The 23,919-nt window shown below is 34.9% G+C and overlaps 1 protein-coding gene across 6 annotated transcripts in view; it reads right to left on the reverse strand.

Annotated features, from left to right (window-relative positions):
• The window catches only part of LOC150107393 (homeobox-containing protein 1-like), a 194,725-nt gene that overhangs the window by 42,321 nt on the left and 128,485 nt on the right, over positions 1-23,919 (reverse strand). For all 6 annotated transcript variants that reach the window (XM_090391256.1, XM_090391255.1, XM_090391259.1 and 3 more), the window contains one exon: positions 3,353-3,454. In XM_090391256.1, the coding sequence (XP_090247382.1) occupies positions 3,353-3,454 (102 nt within the window). The remainder of the gene's footprint in view (positions 1-3,352; positions 3,455-23,919) is intronic.

Here is a 23,919-nt window from a genome sequence, read left to right on the forward strand (position 1 = left end):
TAATGAAACATCAGAACATTATTGTTTAATGTAATTTTCAGTGTAATAAATAGTTACCAATTTTACAAATAAACCTTAATAAATGATCATATAAATAAATAAATACATTTTTTGGGATGGAAATTGGATAAGATACATCTGACACAAGCAATGTATAGCAAGAGTCATGTGAATAAATAAGGCAGGAATGAAATGGATGAACAGCAAAATTAGGAAAGCAATGTAGAAAAGAAGCATATGAAGGACATATAGGACAGAAGACAATAACCTGATGAATGAGGAATATAAATTACCCCATCTGGACTTCTGTGCCCAGTTATGGGCACCAGGGTTTCTTCGTGATGGGGAGGAAGTGGAGAGGGTCCAGAGACGAGTGACCAAGATGATAGCAGGTCTGTGGAATGAACCTTATGAGAATAGGTTGAAGATTTGTGGGTTGCAGAAATTGGACGATAGGCGAAGGAGGGGTGATATGATTGAGACATTCAAATTACTGAAGGGTTTTTATAAGATTGATCCAGAAGATATTTTTGAAAATATGACTGGTGGTGGGAGGACTAGGGGCCATGCATGGAAGCTGGGCAAGAGCGTGGTTGACAAGGGTGTTAGAGCTAGGTTCTTTACTTGGAGAGTGGTAAATGAGTGGAATAAGCTTCCAGAGTCTGTTGTGGGTGCTACGACCGTGAATGAGTTCAATGATAGATACTGTGTGAATGTTGAATAGTTGTTCTTGACATGATGTTAGGGCCTCCCTCGATGAGTCTGTCGACTCCTTGGAGTTTCCCGGAACAATAATAATAATAATAATAATAATAAATACAGGCTTGGGAAAGCAAAATGTCAATACAAGAGGAGATTAGCCAGTCAGGCCAAAGGAAATCTGAGAAAGTTCTACTTTATGACAAGCAGGAAGGAAGGAAGGAAAATTATGGAAGAGTAATGCTGATAGATGGTGATGGTGGAAAAATGACAACTGCTGATGCTGTAGTGGAATTATTTGATGAGAACTTTGTTACAGTATTTCATACCTGGTGAGAATGATGCTATGCAACACCCAAAAGGAAGGCAAATACATAGGGATTAGAAATGAATGAACCAGAGGTGCTGAAAACACTAGACGTAACAGGGCTATGGGGCAGGATGACATATTACCGCTCGTTGTTAGGGAAAGTTCAAAAGAAGTGACTATGCCCTTAACCCAAAAGGTGGCAAAATAGTGCCATTATATAATAATAGCGCTGAGAGATGTTTCTAATTACAGATCAGTTTATAAACTTGGAATTGTGGTTAAGGTATTTAAAGATAGATTAGGAACAGAACACAGGATTGAGTCAGTAGCGGAATTCTCTAGAAAGGCAACATGAGTTTGTAAAGGGTCTTACTTTAGCAATCTTCTAGCATTTTATGAAAAAGTGATGGATAAGGAAAACTCATATATAGTGATATTTTTGAATAGTGCAAAGACATTTGCATGGGAATCTGTATACAAGTTATGCAAGATGATGATGAACAATACACTCGCTTGATGAATAAGAAATTGGTGAACAATACCAACAAAGCTGCATATGTGGGGGGGGGGGGAAGGGAGATCAAAATCAAAGAAAAGGAAAGTAACTAGGAAGGAGTTACTGCTCATCTTATTTGTTAATGATATTTCACATGTACTGACAAGGAATATTTGATTGTTTGCTTGTAGCATAAAGCTGAGAATGTACAAAGTATGTTGATGTTAACTCCCTTCAGGAAAATTGAAACAGACTATTAGCTTGGACAGATGAGTGGGTTGTTGTAATGTTAAAAAGTGCAAGGCAGATATTGTATTTTGGAGTATAGAGCTGTGCATTGTATTGTACTGATAGAAATGTTTAGATTGATCAGATTTTGTTGTTGTCATGTGGGGGTTCCCCCTCTCCCAAATTTTCCTCATCCATCCCTTAGGACCGGCTGAAATTGTGCCCTCCAATAAGCGACTTCTAAATATGTATTTTTGACTGTAGATCAGTGTGTGTGTTCACAGGCTGGTGTGCCTGTTCTGAGGGACGAAAAAGCAGAGTTTCCAGGAATAAAAACCCTCTACTTCTGTATGAGATTGGCTAACTCACCTTTAGTCGAAAGAGACCGATAAAGGTTCCTTGCGTCATGAATGGGAATCAAACCCAGGTTTCCAACCAAAGGGCTTCGTCTATACCGACTAAGCTACGGAGGCTTACTCAGTATTCAGTACAATGGTTGAAAGAGGCTTGAAATTTAGACTGCAACTGCTGCAAAAAAACTGCACAGTATGCCACCATTATGATAAGAACACTGACATAAAGATTTTTTTGTCTCTGTGTGTTAATATGAATCCCATTCCCCCCCAAAAATGCTGTAAGCCTATACTACCTTTCATGATAAATAATTAGTACCATGGATGACTTGGGGATTAGATCACTTTCTCAAGCAACTTCAGGCATTCAATAAACACAATGGTGGCTTGAGATGGGGCAATGAAAGCTATCTTCTTCTGAAACACATTCACAAAACATCCATGCCCATACTGGGATAAGAACAACAGCCTGGTGGTTGGAGAGCAGATATATTAACCATTTGGTCAATCAGGTGCTGGCTATAAAGAACTACATTATACATTTGGTCACCAGGTTTCCACTGTGATAAGGAAACTCTGGAGATGATCTAAAAATAATTGATTAAAGCAATATTAGAACACAGTGAAACATTAGTTATTAAAAATAGTTGATGAAATGTAAACTGCAGAGTTTAGCAGATAGGAGTACAAAAGATGATATTATTATTTTTAGCTTTATGGCATAGACTTAAATCCACCTTTGCAGCTGCATGAATTTATCAACTTACATTTCAACATCAAATATAGTATGGTGCAAAAAAAAAAAAAAAAAAAAAAAAAAAAAATATCGAACTTTGACTAACTGAATAACTTAAATAGTTATTCAGTACTGTTTTTTTTTTTTTTTGTGCCATACTATATAAAAGGAATTATTTTAGAGCAGAAAATAAAAGATGAGAACAAGAGGCCATCCCTGAAAGTTAAATAAGGATATGATGAAGAAGAGATTGAGAAATAAATTTTTTACATTGAACACAGTCAATGAATGGAATGGAATGCAATGCTGAAGTATGCTGTGAGCGAGACTTTCTGTGATGAGTCTACTGTCTGTGGAGACTGCAGTTAATAAGAAAACTTGAACTTTGATATTATAGTTATGCAGCCTTATAGTATGGTCACCAGGTGACCATATCTTGTTATAAAGATAATAACAAGGATATTATCTTCATGTACAACTAAATAAAATCATAATTTTTTTTTCAATAATAAATTGCCTTAAGTACCTACCATGTTGTTGCCTTAATTGTTTTTTGGCTTCTTTTCGTCGATTATTAAACCAGTTGTTTACAACTGGAAGAGTAACTTTATCTCTTTCTGTTAACGGCCAGTCTAAAAAAAAATTAATCAAAATATACATAAAACCTTTAATTATACCAGATACCTCAGTGTACATAACATGCTAAAATCCATTAATGTTTTCAGACCTCACTTTATAAACTGTTTAAAATATTAATTTATAGGTTATAAGTAAATATAAGTTACTGTACATTATTATCGCTGAGTGAAATAAATTTTATAGATAAGTATTCATAACACTGCATCTGTCAAAAACTATATCTCTTGATCTATATCAACAGATATACATTACTTTAGGATTAATTTTATAATACAAAATTAAATACAAGACTAAGTGTAGGTCCATTATGTTTTTTTCAGATTTCTGTGTATGTGAAAGGCAGAGATAGTTGCAGAGGGTAATGGAACATTTACTGAAAAATGATTCCTTTAAAAATGTGATTGCATTGGTCTAGTATGAAATATTTGTTATGAAACTACAAGTGTGGAAGGTTAAAATATGGGATTTACTTTTTACAAAAAATTTATGAAGACTTCAGGAAAAACTTAATATGACTTAACTAGATAAAGACACTGAGGAGGTGGTTATATATTAATGAGAAAGTTTTCCATGAAATTATACTGTATTTCTAGCTTCATCTTCATACCAGTCAAAACTTTTAGGAAAGTGTCTTATTCATAATATATCAACAAACAAATGAGATGCATAGAGCACTCTTAGCACCCATGCATAAAAAAGGAAAATAGAAATAAATATGTGAATTACAGATGAACTGCTGAGTATTCCAGTAAGATTTGGGGATCTAAATAGCACAGTTGGAGATTGTCAGACATACAAAAATATTCTGGTAAAATTTGGAGACAAGAGAAAAGCTGTGAATTTGTGCATAAAAATGTGCACAAATTCATATGGAGAGAAGAGGCAAGGAATAAGAAAAGTCTCATTATGTTATTGTTGATGTTTTCTCATTGGTGCAGGACACCAGAGAGTACAAAGGATTTGAAATTGGAAGTGATCACAATTTAGTCTTGAGCAGGATAAAATTGAATTTCAGAAAGTTTTAAAGCAAATAAAAATTGAGCAGCTTTCAGATATGAACTGTAGACTAAAATACACAAACATTATTCAGGAAAAAATGAAAGAGTTTGAGAACAGGAACCAAACCTTGGAGATTCAGTGGCAAGCCCTGAAGAAAACAGTGATTGATTCAGCCAGAGAGGTATGTGGTGAGGTTGTCTGCAAGGATAGACAAATCAGAGGAAGTTAAAGAGGCAGCAAAGGAAAAGAAGAAAGCATATCAAAAAGTTCCTAGCAAATAAGTCAGCTTGTTCTCTTGGAGATTAGAGAGACAAATGTAAGAAAGCTAAACACTGTGTAAAACTAGCTAAACAAAAGTCATGGGAAGACTTTGGTAAGAACATAGAAAATAAATATCAAAAAGGTGGCAAGACATTCTCTGGAGGTTGTTGAAGAAGCTCAGAAATGGAGGAAAGAGTGCTGTAAAAGGAATTAAAGATGAACAAGGTGACATGAAAACTGGAGAAAAAGATATCATTGAAGTATGGAGTAATTACTTTGAGAAATTGCTAAATGAAACAAGCAGTGATAGCACAGTGGTAAAAAACACTCAACAGGCATACAGTCAGGAATACATATCCGTACTTGAAGTAGAAAAAGCCATCAAAGGCCTAAAATTAGAAAGGCAGCAGGAGTAGATGATATTCGACCAGAAATGCTAAGTATGGAGGTATAAAAGTTTTACAGTGACTGCACTGCATAGTTCAGAAGGCCTGGACAGAGAGACAAATTCTGGATGATTGGAGTAGTCCTGTCATAGTACCCATATATAAAAAGGGAAATAAAACCGAATGTGAGAATTACAGAGGTATTTCTCTACTGAGTGTTCCTGGTAATATTTATGCAAGTATACTTGAGAAACAGTTGAGATGGATTGTGGAAGAAAAGCTTCGTGAAGAACAAGCTGAATTCAGGTCAAATAGAGGCTGTCAGGATCAGATTTTCACTTTACAACAGAGTGTTGAGAAATCATGGGAATATAACAAAGACCTGTATTTTAGTTTTATAGATCAGGAAAAGACACCTGACAAGATGGCAAGAGAGAAGCTATTCAATGCGCTATGGTTATTTGGTGTCAATGTGGCATTATATCAAGCAATACTTAGTCTGTATTTGAGTTGTAAGTCCACTTACAACTCAAATACAAGAAGTACAGGAAGATGGTTTAATGTTAAATCTGGTGTGAGACAAGGATGTACATTATCCCCTCTGTTATTCATTATCTATATGGATCACATTATGAAGGAAAGTGGTATTAAACGCGATATCAAAATTGGAGATGTTAATGTCAGCTCTTTGCTTTATGCAAATGATGTTATACTTCTAAATAAATCCGCTACAAGCCTGCAAGATTCCCTGACTAAATTGAATAACTGTTGTAATAGATATGGTATAAAGGTCAGCATTAATAATACAATGACAATGAAAATAGGCAGAAACACTGAAAATATCAACTGCATTGTGAATGGAGAACTTATAGAACAAGTGAAAGATTTCAGGTACTTATACTATTTTTAGTGAAGATAGTAAATTTAATATGGAAATAGACAACAGAATCAGCAAAGCTCATATGAGAGGAAGTCAACTGAATAAATTTATATGGAGTAAGAGAGAAATTAGTCAAAACACTAAATTAGTTGTATACAAGATAGTGTTAAAAACAATTTTAACTTATATATCTAAGAGCTGGGTCAGAAGTAAAACACTTGACCAAAGATTAGAGACTGCCGATCTGAGATTCCTGAGAAAGATTAGAGGCATGAACAGATGGCATCAATAGCAATATCATATTAAAAACAAGGATATTAGGAAAGAAGTTGACATTGTCAGCATCCAGGAATGCGTTAGCAGAGCTAATCTCAGGTGGTATAGTCACTTTTAAACAGAATGGACGAGGAAAGATTAGCAAAACAAGTGTTCTCTGCCAGGTTGGCAGGAAAAAGACCAAGATATAGGTGGATTGATATGATAAAAAGTGCCTTAGAACAGTGCTTTCCATACTTTGGGCCTAGGCCACCTTGGGAGCCTTTAGTTTTGTTGAAGGGGTCCGTGAAATAATGAAACAAATTTTAAATGTTTTAAGACTAAGTGTGCCATGTCATATGTGTATGCAAGATGCTAAAATGTAATATTTGCATTTAATTTTTGCAATATTCGCTGTGTATGTTTTGTATTGAATATAAATACAATAAATATTATAATAATATGTGTCTATATTACGATTTTTTTTTCCCGATGGGGCTGAAATATTTTAATTTTTCCAAGGTGGCCTTTACATCCATAAGTTTGGGAAGCACTGGCTTAGAAGATAGAAATATAAGATCTGATAATGTTGGAGTCTTGACAGGTAACAGACTGATTTGGAGAAAAATTTTTGATAAGTAGTAATGATGTAAATTTTTCATTCAGTACTACCATATCAAAGCGTGGCTTTTAGACCCTCGAAGGTCATGGTTCTGGTGAATGGTACACCAACATTGGCATTGGCTTAAGCTTCAAAATTCCGGAGACATTTGCACTCAACAAAAGCATAAGTCTATCTTTTGCATCTTTAAAAACTAGTGCAGAACGTTCTTCACAGGAAATGAAGGTGCACAATGGCAATTTTTTCCAGTAGAACCCAGTCTCAACATTAAAAATGAGACCAGGAGGATAACTTCCTTGTTCTACACAGTCTTGAAATTCTTTAGGAAAAGCAGCCGTTGCCGCAACATCTGAACTTGCCACCTCACCACATAATTTGACACTATGGTACTTAATTCGAGACTTAAATCTCATGAACCAACCTTTGCTTCCTAAAAATGTTTCTTCACCTCCATCTGTCTTTTTAAGGTCCTCAAAAATTGTTTTTGCTTTCTCAGTTACAATTGCCTGCATCAGAGGAATGTTTTTCCGATTCATGTCATCCACCCATAATGATAATAATTTTTCCATTTTTTCATGAAGTTTACCCCTGCTATAACTTACATGTTTTGCATTTAGTACTGCCATAGATTGTTGCGCAAACTATTTTATTCTATCTGCATTTTTCATAATTATAGTAACAGTCGATGGAGGTAAGTTTATACTTCTACAGACATTAGCACGTGTCTGCCCATCTTCCATTCTTTGAATCACTTCCATCTTCTTTTCAAGTGCAATTGATTTCCGTGCTTTCTTAACAACAAGTTCTGCTAACTTTTCTGCACTTCTTTTATCAGACATGTAATTACGTACTTTATCAATTTAAATATGTATGTATGTATGTAAAAAAAATTAAATAGAACAATTAAGTAGATTCAACAGTAAAACTAGGTTTGATACATATACGTCGTAGTAGCTCAGTAAACACTCAAACACTAGAGTGCCTGCTAGCATCGTTTCTCAGTCAGACCACACTACAGTAAGAAAGCACACACAGACATCTGGCATTATTGTGAATCGGCGTAAATTGAACTATCGTAAACCGAGGGCTGCCTGTATTGGTCTGGTTTTTTTTTATTTGCCGTTGAAAATGGCTGGAAAAATATATAGATTGGATAATCCATCAGATGTTGAAGAGATTCGGCAAATGTTACTCGAGTCCAAAAGTGAAAGTGATATTTGATAGTAAATTGTATCTGAAAGATACCACGAACTCCAATGTCAGTATAGTATTGGTTTAGTTTTTTTTTTCTTTGTTTCTTTGTTCAATAATTTCTAGATTATAACTGAAAATAAATAAACCATCATGTATTATATTTGCAGTATTTTTTCCCCCTAATTTTATCGCATTTTAGCACATAATAGTAATGAACGTATCTCTCAGATACATGCGACCTACACTGCAATTTTTTCGAGTGCGACCTCCGCAGGGTTAAATGAGTGCAAGATTTTGCATTTATAAGCTTTTTTTGTGCTTCTTAGCAATACCTTTGAAATGAAACTTATACGAATAAGCATATATTTACTAATATATGCTAATTCATTAAGCGCCGAAATATGCAGAAAGCAAAATTTGTAAACCAACACCAATATGTGAATTTTTGCATTAAAATATAAGAAAATAATAAAAAAGAAATAATAAAAATTAAATACGTTTCTTTTAAGATAAAAAATATCTGCTTAGTATTAAAACATTTTAAATTAGTTTTTATTACTTCATGGCCCCCAAGAGGGCTGCAGCCCACAGTTTGGGAAGTGCTGCCTTAGAAGACTAAAATACAACAATTATTAATATTATTAACATCTGAGTCAAAGGACTCATCGTAGGAAGTCCATACTGTTTCATGCAAAAAGATAATCAAACTGTGCTTTAAAAGTTTCTTCAGCCACCACACTCTCAGGCAATGCATCCCACTCACCAATCCTCTCCAAATCTGGTAACAACCCCCTCACCAACTTATATGTCATAACCCCCCCCTTTCCTATTTAGGATCTGCAACTTCCATTCCCTCAATCTCTTCTTATATCTGACATTTCATAGACCTGGCAGTGACTTAGTAAACCTTCTCCGGATCCCCCCCCCCCCTGGAAACCAGGAGACTAAATTGGCACATAGTAATCTATATGTAGCCTGATACAACAGAATCAAATTCCTCCCTCAAAATTTCCCCATTAATGGTATATTCTGCATCCCAAACTTGCCCACCAAATTTTAAGACCTTACACTTTGAAACATTAAACTGATGGCTCCATTCACTTGCCCCTACACACACATAGTCTATTCAAATCCTCCTGCAAAACTACAACATCTGCTCTACTTCTCATAGTGCTTCCCAACTTTGCACCATTAACAAACAGCTGCACATCTCCAGATAACCCAGCCCCAATGTCATTAACATACAAGTTAAACAATAATTGTCCTAAAACAGATCCCTGTGGCACTCCACTATTGAGCTTCCTCTTTTGGGATACCACTCCTCCATATACAACCTGCTGATACTTGTCTGAGAGCAAATCAGCTATCAGCTAATTAGATAACAGCTAGTCTGTTATCTAATTTCATCTGTTTCAGTTCAGCTACTAGCTTGTCATGTGGCAAGTCTATCAAAGGCATTTGAAAAATTCAAGTATACAACTGTATATACATCTCTTTTATCCAATGAATTTGTCACCTTGTAATACATAAACAGATTGCCAAAGCATGACTTTTCCCTAACAAATCCATAGTGACCATCATAAACAATATTGCTAGTATCAACCCATTTCTGAGTCCTAGTCCTCACCAATTTTTCCGACACCTTAACAACCATTCCACACACACAAATTGGTATATAATTTGTAGCTTCAATCTTATTTTCATTTTTGTGAAGTGGAATGGAACAATTTTTCCCACCTTCTATTCTAAAGAAATAGAAGGTGGGAATAGGTGTGCCAAAGGTGCCTTTAATTCCCTAGAGCAGTGGTTCTCAAACTTTTTACCTCTGAGCCCCACCTGACAAAAGAAAAAACACTGTAACCACCCACCACCTGTTTTATTTATCAAAATAGAAGTCATACTAAGTTTGACATTTTATTCAGTTTATTTTGTGTTTTCTACATATTATTTAACAGTTTTTGATACAAAATAATTCAAGTATCACAATATTAGGCCTACAATAAAAATTAGTTTTAACACTTGCAATTAACCAAAATATGTATTGAAATGAAACAATATTTAACTAACAAGTATTTAATTTTTCTCTGTAAAAATAATCAAACATTTAAATGTTAAGTCTAATGTGATGGATGGGCCTGGTTTTGAGAACAAAGTTTATCAAAACGTGGTGTACTATCAGAAATAATCACTCTTTCTTTAGCAATATTTAGTCTTGAACAATACTTTGACTTCATAGCTGCCAAAGCAGAAAAGCCTTTCTTGCATAAATAAGTTGTTGCGAAAGGAATAAAGATCTTCAATGCTTTTTGGATCAAAGTTGGGAATTCCCTGCCAACATGTATCCAGAACTCTGACAAAGACAATTCCTTAAATTTACTTTTCAGTGAAGTATCGCTAGTGAGATTGATGAGTTGTTCTTGTTCATTTACGTTCAGAGATGATGGCCTAGGTGCATTTTTGAATGGGGTTTTAATCCAATAAAACTGCCCCCTTCCCGGCCCAACACGCACCAATGAGATGTCATTAAGTCGCTGCTTTCAGCTGCGTGTGTATAGTGCTGCTTCGAAGAGGATGCGGCCGCTGCCGAACTATCAGCACTGCCTCTGGCACACACGAGTTTTATAAGTGCAAGAGAAGAAAATAATTATTAGTTATTTTAAAATTCATGATAATTAAAACATGCATCATCAAAAGTTTTTCTTTCTGTATTTTTATTTGTTGTTATTTTTAAAACTGATTTAGGGCAGTTTTAATTTTTATCCATAGGAAAGTATGCCCCCCCCCTCAAGCTATTCCCCTGGGGGGGTCGCACCCCCACAGTTTGAGAACCACTGCCTTAGAGCATTTCTTCAAGATATGCAGCAACATATTGTTAATTCCTACTGCCTTATTAACATCAAGTTTACTTAATTCTTCAAATACCACCTGCTCATTCACCATTAGTCCCTCCTTCACCATATTCTCTACACTCCAGCTTCTAATGATGTTGCCATCATGTGGATGAAATACATTCACAAATTGCTCAGATTTGTGAATGTATTTGAAGGCAAATACATTCACAAATAAATACTTCATATTTATTTGTGAATACTTCAACTATAGACCAATCAGTATCACAGGTGTGGTGATAAAAGTATTAGAAAAATTGGTAAAAAAAAAAGAATTCAAGAATGGGTAGATAAAAATATGATACTGTATGAGGGTCAACATGGCTTTGTGAAGGGTCGGTCATGCCTTAGTAATTTACTAACTTTTTTACAATAGAGTAACAGCTGAGTTATGGATAAAAGAAATGGCTACACGATGATTTTGCTGTTTTTTTGCAAAGCCATTTGACAGAATACCACATGAAACACTGTTATGCAAAGTAGAACAAATGGGGATGGATGTGACATTGGTTATGTGGATAAGAGGGTGGCTGCTGGACAGATATCAAAAAGTGGTAGAGTATATGGAGGGGCAGAATCGAGACAAAAGCAGTGATTAGTAGTGTGCCACAAGGTTCAGTGCTGGGACCATTGCTGCTTAATTTATACATCAATGATATAGGAAATAACCTGAAAGGAAATATTCATTTGTTTGCTGATGATGCGAATTAGGTAAGCAATAATTAATCAAGGCAATGTGGAGAGTTTGCAGGGCAATTTAAGTGCCATCAATATGAAATAGATGAAGCTAGTGATTTAGGGGGGAAGGGGGGGATTAGACAGAGAGTTAAAGTTTAGAAGACATATTGCTAAGGTTGCTAAGATAGCACATAAAATCACTTAGCTAGAGAAGAACACATTAACAAGTAAAGATAAGGAAGTTGTAATTCCTCTTTATAAGGCCTTGATATGCCCACATCTGGATTACTATGCTCAAGTCTGGTCCCTGGGTTTCTTGGGGTGGGGGTAGAAGCGGTGGAGAGGAGTCAGAGGTGAGTGAACACGATGGTAAGTGGCCTGTGCCCTATGAGAAGAGATTGAAGGTGTGTGGATTGCAGAAGTTGGTTGATATGAGAAAAAGAGGGGATATGATAGAAACATTTCAGTTGCTTAAAGGATTGTATAAGATAGATGCAGGGGAAATGTTTCAGCATTTGGCTAGAGGGATCAGAACAAGGAGTCATCCCCGGAAGTTGAATAAAGGTGTGGTCAGTAGGGGTGTGAGGACTAGATTTTTTGCCTGGAGAGAGTGGTGAATGAATGGAATGGGTTGCCAGAGTCAGTTGCGAGTGCTTTTTCTGTTAATGGGTTCAAGAAGAGGATGATAGATTGGGTTTCCCGTGATGAGTCTTCGGACTCCATGGAGGTGCCCATATAATAATAATATCATCTGCATCGGTTACCATCTGTCAGTGTCATCAACCCACATCATTCTTCCACAGTTATATTTTCTTCTACTTGTCACATATTGAAAGAACTTGCTAGCATTTTTCTTAGTTTGAATGACTAATTACTTCTCATACTGCACTTTGTTGTCTTTACAAACCAAGTCACCTACCTTCATGTAACTGATTATTACTAACATTCATCTTGTATTGCCTCCATAGTGCCTTCTTCTTCTTCCAGATTTCAGGCTAAATCTCTTCATTCATCCTTATTCAGACTTTTCCCCTTTGGAATACCTCAAACATTGCCATTGTTAAATATCTCTTGATCAATGGCCAAGCAACATCTGCCTCCTTTCCATGCTATAGCCTCCTTCCAGTTGCATATAAACTTTTCATAATCACTAGCCTTGTACTTCCACATATATCCCTTCTTCACAATTCTCATATGGCTGGCTACAACCCAGGTGATCACTTTATGGTCACGCTCACCAAACGGGTGGGAAGATTAGACACTCTGTTCACAATCACGTCTTCTGATGATATAACCAGATCTAAGACCCATAACCCCATGTGCTCTCTGTTACTGCCCCTTAAGAACTTTAGAAATTCTTTCTCCTTATTCCCTGATGCTATCTCTTCATTCCAATCAATATTGCCATAATTGAAATAGCCCATAATGATCATTCTTCACTTACTCACTAAGCCAAATTGCTTATATATTTCTTTGTCTCTAACCTCCACATTTCCCAGACTGTAGCAACACCCAACCAAATATCTCAGTATCTCCCCACTGAGACAAGGAGTGATGAGAGCTTGATCCACCTTTGCTGCGAGTTGCCAAGGGATGTACTACCTTACCTCAGTCCTGAAGATATTTTCAGGTGCAAACTTTGTTTGCGTACACTTGGATAAAGGATTAAACTAAATTTATCAAATATCTCATTCTATCAATCTCCACCTCACACTATACTGCTTCAAAACAACTTCCCCCCCCCCCACTATATCTCAACCCTGTGTGGACATAATTCCTCTGCTATCATGAGCAGCACTGCCACCTACCTTCTTGCCCTTCTTATATCTCATGAAAAACATCATATCTTTCCATTTCTATTCCTGTCAAGATATCATTTTCAACTAACTAAGTTTCACTTATTCCAACTATTTTCAAGCAATAAACTCAATCACTACAACAATTTCACCTCCATTATTTATCCTGTTCATGACCTGAAGGTACACATTAGGGATGGGAATGGGACAGTCAAAACTATTAATAAGGCTTCAGCAGATTTACCCTTCTCCAGCTGATTGGAGAAGGACAAATATTACTCATGTCTATAAAGGATCATTGAAAAGTGACCTGTAACAAAGTTAGACTACAATTCACACGGCATGGATTTGTTATGTCATATTTATTAAATGTAATTACTTACTACAATAATGACACAATGGAATTATTATTATTATTATGGTTCTGGCAAGTCCTTAAATGCCCATAACCTTCAAGTATCACTGAATTTCCTAACCATTATTCCAGAATACTATGGTTAGCTCTTTGTCTATAGAGTAAGCCCTCGATTTAATGGACTAATAGGGGCTAAGGGATGTCCGTTAAATTGCGAATTTTTTTAAAATAAAATATCTGTAAATGTAATTACTTACTATAATAATGCCACAATGGAATTATTATTATTATTATGGTTCTGGCAAGTCCTTACATGCCCATAATCTTCAATTTTACTGCAATTTTATCAATATTAGCACTGTAATAAAAAAAATTGTTTACACACAATTTTTAACATAATTTTCACACTTTTAGATAAGTTAATGTGAAGTTAATGTTCGATATTGAGGTGCTTGGTTTAGGTAATCCTGCTTTGAAAAAACTATCAAGTTTTTTTTGAACTTTTGAATTCTGCTGTTTTTTTTTATAATTAACTCCCTAAAATGATGAACATGTGTGTAATAAAACTACTGCAGAAAGTCAAGCAACAAAAGAACCAATTATAGTGTGATTGGCGTGATCATGTCCTAATCATTCGGCGAACATGTTTTATGAGCGGTGACTCATTTATGTCAGCTAAATTACTACAGTGTTTTTCCAACATATGATGGCCTATTCGCCATAATTTGTTAAAAATAATAGGAAAGTAATAACAAAAAATAACCTGTTAATTTAATTATAAGCAAATCTTGGTTAAAAGTATTTTAAAATGAAAGGATGTTAATTTTCATGTGACATACGAACCGGAAATTTTTTCCGTTAAATCGAGGGTTTACTGTACTATTATTTGTGTGTATATTGTATATGTTCTCCTGGCTGGTTTGCCTATTTTGTGAGATGAGAAACCAAAAAGTTTTTAGAAGAAAAAAAACTCTGCCCTCCTTTATATGTGACTAGCTAACTCTCCTTCATTTGAAAAGCCCTGATAACGGTTCTTTGCATCTTAGACAGGATTCAAATTCAAGTAACCAACTAATCAGACAAAGATAAACTCAAAACACAGGGACAAGATGAAAAAGGACTTAAGAATAGGTCCTTTTCATGATCAAGTTTCTTCTTTTTCAAGGTGGCATTTCTAAAACAGTAATTCTGCTAATTGGTTGCTAGATAGGATTCTGGACTGAACCTTATAGTAACTTTAGGATTCCAGGTCATCTAGCAAATAAACTTGCTGCCATTATTTTGCCACATATGCATGCAGAGACAAATTAGTAGTGGAAGGGAGGGGGGGGGATGGTAAGGCCATGATTTGCAGAGGAGCTGGTTGAAATTCTCGAAGTGTATAGCTTAGTAAAGAATTCATTACTGTATATTCCATGTCCTTTCCAATTTCAATTCAACTTTCATGTGTCTTCTTCTTCTTCTCATCTCATCAGATTAGTAATGGGTTGAGTCCACTAAGAAGAAAGGTTCTCCACTTATCGCGATCTTTAGCCATCTCAATCATGACTCTATAGCTGGGTAGATGTGAATGTTCTTTCAGCAACTTTATCCAAGTACTTCTTGGTCTGCCTCTAGGTCTTTTTCTTCCTATATATCCATATAATTTTAATTTTAGACTTGGGATTTTTTTATTTTTAAATATTTTGTTTAGTTTATTCATGTTGGTCCAACCTAGGTTTAGCCTGTGTTTTACGGTTTCCATATTGTTGAGGTTACTAGATATAAGACTGCCAAGATAAACATATTTATTAACTTGTTCCAGCAGGTGATTTTCGAGATTTATAGAAATATTTTCTTCTTCTCTACCTATCTTCATTATTTTTGTTTTATGAAGATTTATTTTCATACCATAAGTTTTACAAGAGTCATTTAAAATATTAATAGTTTTTTCTAGCTGTGGTTTAGAATCTGCTAAAATAATGATATCATAAGCTTATTTTATGTGATTAATGTTGGCACCATTGATTTTTACACCTGGTTCATCAGCTATGATTTTACAGACTTCTTCTAGGAAGATGATAAAGAGTTGAGGTGAGAGGGCATCTCACCTCAACTCCTGCATTACACCTTTCTCGACTCTGAAATTCTCGGTTTTAATGTTGTTTGTTTTAACAAAAGCTTTGGTGTCTCCATAATAATTTGCAATAAATGTTAAAATATCAGAATCTATTTTTACGTTTTTTAGGATAGTGATCAATTTGTTTCTATTAACTGAATCAAAGGCTTGCTTAAAATCTATAAAACAACAGTATATGGACAGGTTGTATTCCCAATATTTTTCTGCTATATTATTAATGATGAAGATATGGTCTATAGTGGATCTATGTGGCCTGAATCCTGCTTGGTTTTCCTCTATGATTTTTTCTGTAACCACCTGAGTTCTCTTTTGTATAATTTGAATGAATAGTTTATAACTATGACTTAAGAGAGTTGTGGGTCTATAATTTTCTTATATTCTTTTGTCTCCTTTTTTGTGAATTGGTATAATAATTCCTGTTTTCCAGTCAGTTGGAATTACTCCAGTATAAAGAATTTGATTAAATAAATTCATTAAGAAATTAATGGCTTCCTAGCCACCGTATTTCCATAGTTCTATAGATATTTCATCTTTACCTGTAGCTTTTGAAAGTTTCATTTGGTTTATTGCATTTATAATTTCTGCTGAGGTTATGGGTGGTGCCTATTCTTATATCATCTTTTCTGTTATACTTTCCTCCTCCTGTTCTTTTTGAAATAATGTTTGATAGTAGTCCTTCCAAATTATTTTAATATTTTGTATTGACTCAGTTTCTAGATTGTTTTTATTTTTCATTGTTAATGGTTTATCTTTATAGATCTTAGTTAATTCTTTGATAATTTTGTATACTGTTTTATTATCATTTCTTTCATATATATATATTAGTGGCATCGTATTCCCATTTAGGTTGGGAGTACTGTTGTGTGGCTTATGCAACCCGAGTTGTCGTGTGGCTTATTCAATCCAAACCTACAAAATTCACGTCAATTTGAAACGTATGATTACATTTTTATTGATATATGAATGTTTTAAGAGTGCATAGCACATTAGCATTCATCTTAATTGGTCCAATGCAATTAACTGTAGGATAATTTTGAATACTTTAATTTATCAGTTAATATAATTTACATATGGAAAGCATAAAGATCAAATGAACAATAGCTATGCTTCAGGCACACCCAGTGTTGAACTATAAGGGGCTCGTCTGAGCCCCTTATAGTTCAACACTGGGTGTGCCTGAAGTAGTAGGACTATAAAATAATGCCCCTTGATTGATACCAGTGATTATCACTTGAAGTATAAAAACAAGAGAAATATAACATACTTCAATATTATTGTGTTTAGATAATATTTAATTATTTATAGATTGTGGGGCATGGGGAAGATGACTCGAACACTCGACACTCAGGGGCTACCTTAAGCGCCAGGGGACAGAACCCCCCCTTTTGAGTCTTCAAAATTCGAGTCACAGAATTGAAAGAGGGGGGGACCCACCTTTTCAAGTCATCAGAATTCAAGGAGAACCGGTCTACCAGTCTGGAACTCGGGGGTGGGGGGGTGCTGTAGGCACCAGAGCCCCTCCCCCCTTGAAGACTCGACACTCAGGGTAGCCCCCTGGTGTCAAGTCTTCGAAATTCGAGTCATCAGAATTCAAGGAGAATGGCCTACCAGTCCAAAACACGGGGAGTTGGGCACCGTAGACACCAGGGGGGGGGGCATATCCCCCCTCGCTAGTAGGACTATAAAATAATGCCCCTTGATTGATACCAGTGATTATCACTTGAAGTATAAAAACAAGAGAAATATAACATACTTCAATATTATTGTGTTTAGATAATATTTAATTATTTATAGATTGTCATAAAAACTTCTATTGCAACATAAGAAATTTATTTTGTTTATAAAAAATGCAGACTATTTCATATGTGCGATTATAAACGATTTTATTCTTGTTATATTTTGATAGTTAAAAAATATTTTTCTTATGTAAGATAAATTAACACAGATGATTGTGTGCAAATATTTCATGTTTAGATCATGGAAGATTTTTTTTTAAAAATGATAGCCTTTACAGGTTGATTGTCCTTGCATACTTTTTGATTGGCATTTGTACACAAGCTGTATTAAGTTTTAAAAGAGGTATACCGTGAGTAGACATATCGATACAAAATAAATAACGGAAAAAAAACTCACGTAGAAATATTTATTTATTTCTACGCGATTTATTTTTTATCAAATTTACTCTCCTCTTCAACTAGAAGAACTGATACTTATATAAAAAATACTTTGGATTTCAAAAATAAAATTTCAGATCTTCATTTGGACGTTTCTGATATCATGATCAGTTTAGATGTTGTTTCTTTATTTACAAATGTGCCTCTTTCGGAAAGTATTGAATTACTACAACAGGAATTTCCTTCAGACATTGTAAACGTATTTGATTTTGTAATAAATTCTGGTTATTTTTCCTTTAAAAATAAGGTGTATCAACAAATTGAAGGAACAGCAATGGGTAATCCTCTTTCTCCTGCTATCTCTAATTTCTTTATGGAACATTTTGAACAACGTATCTTTGACAACATTTCTCCCAGACCTACTCATTGGTTCAGATATGTCGATGACATTTTTGCTGTATGGAATGGCTCTTCTGATGAACTTCAACAATTTCTCACTAAGTTAAACGCATTTCATCCTAGGATCAAGTTTACACTAGAAGTAGAATCAAATAAGCAGTAGCCTTTTTAGATCTTCTAATTCTTCGCCAACCAGATGGTAACCTACATTTCTCAGTTTATAGAAAGAAGACTCATACAGGCCATTATATCCATGTGGAATCTCATCACCATCCCAGTCAAAAGGCAGGAACTATTAAAACACTGGTTCATCGGGCACACTCCTTTTGTTCTTCAGACGATCTTTTACAGAAAGAACTACAATATATAACTTCTTCCTTTCTATCTAATGGTTATAAGAATTGCTTCATTAAAAGAACTTTGAGTAGTTTTATATGTCTTCCTCTTCAAACACAGAGGAAATAACACGCATTACTATCCCTTATGTACAAGGCATCAGTGAACGTATAGCAAAAGTTTTAAAACCACTGAATATTTTTGTTGCCTTTCGACCGTTTAGAAAAATCTCCACCTTTCTCACTTCTCCTAAGGACAAGCTTCCACATCTTAATCATCCAGGTGTCTACCAAAATCCGTGCTCTTGTGGATTATCTTATTTTGGACAAACGGGAAGATCTGCCTCTATTCGGCTAGAAGAACACCAATCTTATATTGAATACTTTAAGAACTTTCTGAACATGCCATCTTCACTAGACACAGAGTTCATTGGAGAAAGACAAGAATTCTTCACAAAAGTCAGTTTCTCATGGAACGCCTTTATAAAGAAACATGTGAAACTCTACTTCATTCTCCTAACTTAAACAGATCCGACGGCTTACGTCTATCCCCTTTATGGGAGATAGTACTTTACAAATCAGCTAATCTTTCCTAACTTTTTATTGTATTAATTTTTTTTTTTTTTTTTTTTGGAAAGTTATTGACCTTTTTAGTTATCTTACACCAGCTACTTAGGTGGCGCTTTTTTGGAATTGTCAGTTAGTGTTTAATTTTGAGCTTAATGTACTGAAGATGCCTGTGACACACAGGCGAAAATTATACTATTAAATAATCTTTCTACGTGAGTTTTTTTTCCGTTATTTATTTTGTATCAAGCTGTATTAATAAACGTTTTTGTGTTAAATACGGCTTTTTTTGCTCAACGATGCGAGCCCTTTATTAAAATTTCCATAGCTCACCACTGGGCACACCCTTTACGCAAGAAGCACAATTAGATTACCATTGGCAAATACTAGAATGAGACACGGATAATTTGAATTTTGATATGATTTTTAAATACAGCCATATAATATGCACACAAATCAGAAAAAAAAGTAATCACTTGGGAAATTATTATTTTTACAGTTGAAATAACTTGTTTTACTTATTCATATGCAAGTTCCAACCTCCTTCAACTATAATCATACAATCCATAAGAGCTCTGACAGAAAATGGGACATTCAGAAGATCATCAACATTGTTTCCCATTGTAAATATGGGGGAAAAAAGCTATAAATTATTTATAGAAAATTATATATATATTACAAACTTGTCTATATCAGTGTCCTAAATATGTCAGTTCACATTTCATGCATGCAAAATAAATGAAACTCAGAAAAAAAAAAAAAAAAACGCACGACAAATGACAACATTCAGTTGGATTGGTTGACACAATAACCAATCACAGCCACTAATTTCTGGGTGCGATTGTCTCAGCATACACTCTGCCTTGCCTTCTTGGTGGTGTAAAACCACTGGAACACTAAGAATTTGATCCATTGCACCAATTCAAAGGGCTCAAAGATGTCTATGTTTGTGACTATACACTTGGGCTATTAAGGCGAATGTGATGCAATGTTTACGCATCGAAAAGTGAAGCTAGAAAACAATTAGGGAAGTCTTTAAGGAATAAATGCAAAAATATAATATCAGTGATATTGCTATTCTGTGGGAGTGCACCACACACCTAGCATATCCTGAATATATGCTCCTGATATATATATATATATATATATATATATCAGTGGTCCTAACAGGCACTTAAGCATCCACGACATTTCCAAGTATTCTTGGACTTCGCAACCATAACTTGAGGATAAGGTGGTTAGCCCTATGCCTCCGGTGTGTCCTATGTCTGTAGATGCACGAGTTCATAGGGCCAGTTCTGGGGGATGAAAATCTCGAGTTTCCAGGTGGAAAAAAATCCCCTACCTCTGTATGAAACCAGCTGACTCACGTTTCATCAAAAGAGACCAGATAAGGGTTCCTCACATCACTGATGGAAATCAAACCAAGGTCTTTCTGACCAAAGGGTTCATCTATACTGACTGAGCTACAGAAGCTCATACACAATATATATATGCTAGGGGGGGGGACTATGCCCCTGGCGCCTATGGCACCCAACCCCCTAAGTTCCGGGCTGGTAAGACAAAAAACGTGACATAAAAACATTTCAAATTTTGGCTTATCTTTATGTATATATATATAGAGTATATACAGTAAAACCCCGAAGTTATGTGGTAGGTGGGACCAACAAAAAGCGCATAAAGTTGAATTCGCGTAACTCGGGGTATAATTTTGCATGTAATTTATATATACAAACAAACAATTGAGACCAAAGGTTTACAAAAACACCTATATTTTTTAAAAAATATAATCATAATTGTAGTTTTTCGTACATAAAAAAAAGAAAGTTATTTCGATGTCAATGATTTCATAAAATCTAATAGATTTGTCTGACGGCATAATGTCTTTTTCTTGTCACGCAAAATTTCTTCATAGCAAGCTAATGATTTTTTTATTCCTTGTCTTGTGGCTACAATTCGTTCCTCGTTAGTATCTATGTCCTCCAAAATCTGTAAACCTTTCTTTTATGATTGTTCTTACTGTGGATTACTGTAGATAGAACTTCTTTGCTAGCTCACAAATTTTCATTCCGCCTCCAAAATCCTTAATAATGTTCAGTTTTGTTTTCAAAGTCAATGTTTTTCTTTTCTTGCTAGCTGTAGAAGAATCGGACTTGCTTCTTTTGGATGACATTATTATTTTTTTATGTGATAAAATTTTTATCAAGAACATAACATTAAACAATCGCAAGATTAATAGACTATAAAAATCATGTATGAATGGAGACCGTACGAAACACGTCGGTTCTTGTTCACAGCATGTGCGACACTGGCGAATACGGCCGGCGCCTGAAAGATACGAGTGGTGAGGCGTGAAGCGGGACGGGAATACATACATATATGAAACTGCGTAACTCCGGATTTGAGTAAGTCGGGGTATGACTGTGTGTATATATATATATGACAACTACTCACAAAGGTTGTAAACCTACAGTACACCAGTAACATCGGTGGGCTATGGACTTCTTTTTTTTTTTTCATTTTTTTCAAAATTTTTCAAGAACTTTTTGAAGCTATTTCAAGAAATAGTTCAAAGCATCCAATTTAAACATCTATGAAAAGTTAGTAGAGAGAAAAACATTATGTGAAGATTTTGAAGCTATTTGATGTGAAGTTGAGATCAGCAGAATAGTATATTCAATAGGATGTTGTTATAGGCCAGGGAATGTGGAGAGTACTGATTGTGAAATGTTTAGACAAATTTTTGGGCAAATAAAAGGAAGGCAATCCTAATGGGAGATTTTAATTATAGGAATGTGAATTGGAAAGAAGAGATAGTGTATGTTAACTGTACGTCATCACTGCAGGATTACTATCTTAAGCAGCATATGATTGAAGTAACAAGAGGTTTTCGGGTGTTGGATTTGGTGATATCCTCACAGGACGTGGTTATGAATAAAGTATCAACACTGCCACCTATAAGTGAGAGTGATCATGAGGTATTGGTTTGGAAGATAGTTAAACAGGAAAAGGTTGTTATTAAGAAGGTATATACAGTAAAATGCTGATTAACTGTGGTAAATTGGGGACACTGTAGACGAGATAATCGAAAAACACAGTTAATGCAAATTACATGTTATTGGGTTAAATATATACCTATAAAAACATAAAATAAACATTCATACAGTATAAAAATACAAAACTGCATTTTTAAACTTATTTAGATAGAAAATTCATGATTTTTGTTCATTTTCTTGGTAGCATTATTTCTTGCTTTATTTTTTCTTTATATGCCCACGAATTTTTAAAATTTCAATGAAATCAACATCATTTTTACTTTCCATGAATTTAAATAATGTTTCTGCAGTTGTTAGGGCTTCATTACGACTTACTTTGTTAGCTGGTTTTAGATCTTCATTGTCCTCACCAAGAGAAACACTTGATCCTGTTGTCAGTGTGATACATACACTATTATTTGAGTCTTCCACTTCCAAATTATTTTCAGTGATCACAAAGTTATCAGGCAATATTTTTTGAATGATTTTTCAATTGTTTCACTTTCAACTTCTGTCCAAGCTGTAGAAATGTTGTAGGATAATATTTTAATTGTTAGGAATTTTCAAAATAGAAGAGGATTTTTCTCTTCCATAATAAAGTCCAACATCATTATGGCAGGTTGATGTTGGTGAATAGTTATGGTAGCAGAATAACATACCAAACGAATGATGCTGTGCAACATATAGAAGGGAGATAAGTATTAGGAGAATTAAAGGTGAAAGAATCAGAGGTATATTGACTGTTGCTTGGATTAGATGTTGATAAGGCTGTGGGAATGGATGACATATTATCACATATTTTTAAGGAATATACAAAAGAATTAGCTATGCCTTGACCTGGTTATTTAATGAAAGTCTTGCAGTGGATGTGCATAATGTATAGCATTATGTACATCTGAAAAGAATAGTAGAAACATTATAGGAGGGTCACTACTCAGACTGTTTTGATTATTATGGAGGTGAAAAAGTGAATGGGTATTCATCATAGACCTAGAGTAGCATGGGGGTGCAAGAGAGCCTGATAGTACTAGGCGAAAGAAAAGACACATGGATAATAGGAGATGCAGAAAAAAAAATACCTTGGTTCCTTTATATCATCATACAGCCTTTGGCTGTATAATGGCTGTATATATCTTCCACCAGTCTCATACAGTTGAACAATTAAAAGATCAACTGAAACTAAAATCCAGAGATGACTGGTACCAGGTGGTTAGCTATATCTAAATTATCTGCCTCAAGCTGCCTTCTCTTCCTGGGATTGCTCTCCTGTCATCCCTGCAGCTGCCCATAAGACCACAGTGAACTAATAGGATGAAACCATGTGAAAAACCTCTCATAATAAAAATAGACAGAAATATATCTCTTCCCTAGTGAATACTGCATAATGTGGATGGTCTACACTACCTAGCCAAAAATTGGTATCTCCTAAAATGCTTCTTTCTAAATATAAAAATTGTCAGACTGAACAATAAAATTTCTATAATACCAAAGTTTTAAGGATGCCCTTACAGGTGGAAAGTGTTGCCAAAAAAAACCTGTTCTGTTGTAACTAATGGAATGCCCAACACATTATAT

The sequence above is a fragment of the Typopeltis vanoorti genome, chromosome 4, assembly GCF_054136105.1.
Source record: "Typopeltis vanoorti isolate ZY-2024b chromosome 4, IOZ_Tvanoo_1.0, whole genome shotgun sequence".
In the NCBI taxonomy this organism is placed as follows: Eukaryota; Metazoa; Arthropoda; class Arachnida; order Uropygi; family Thelyphonidae; genus Typopeltis; species Typopeltis vanoorti.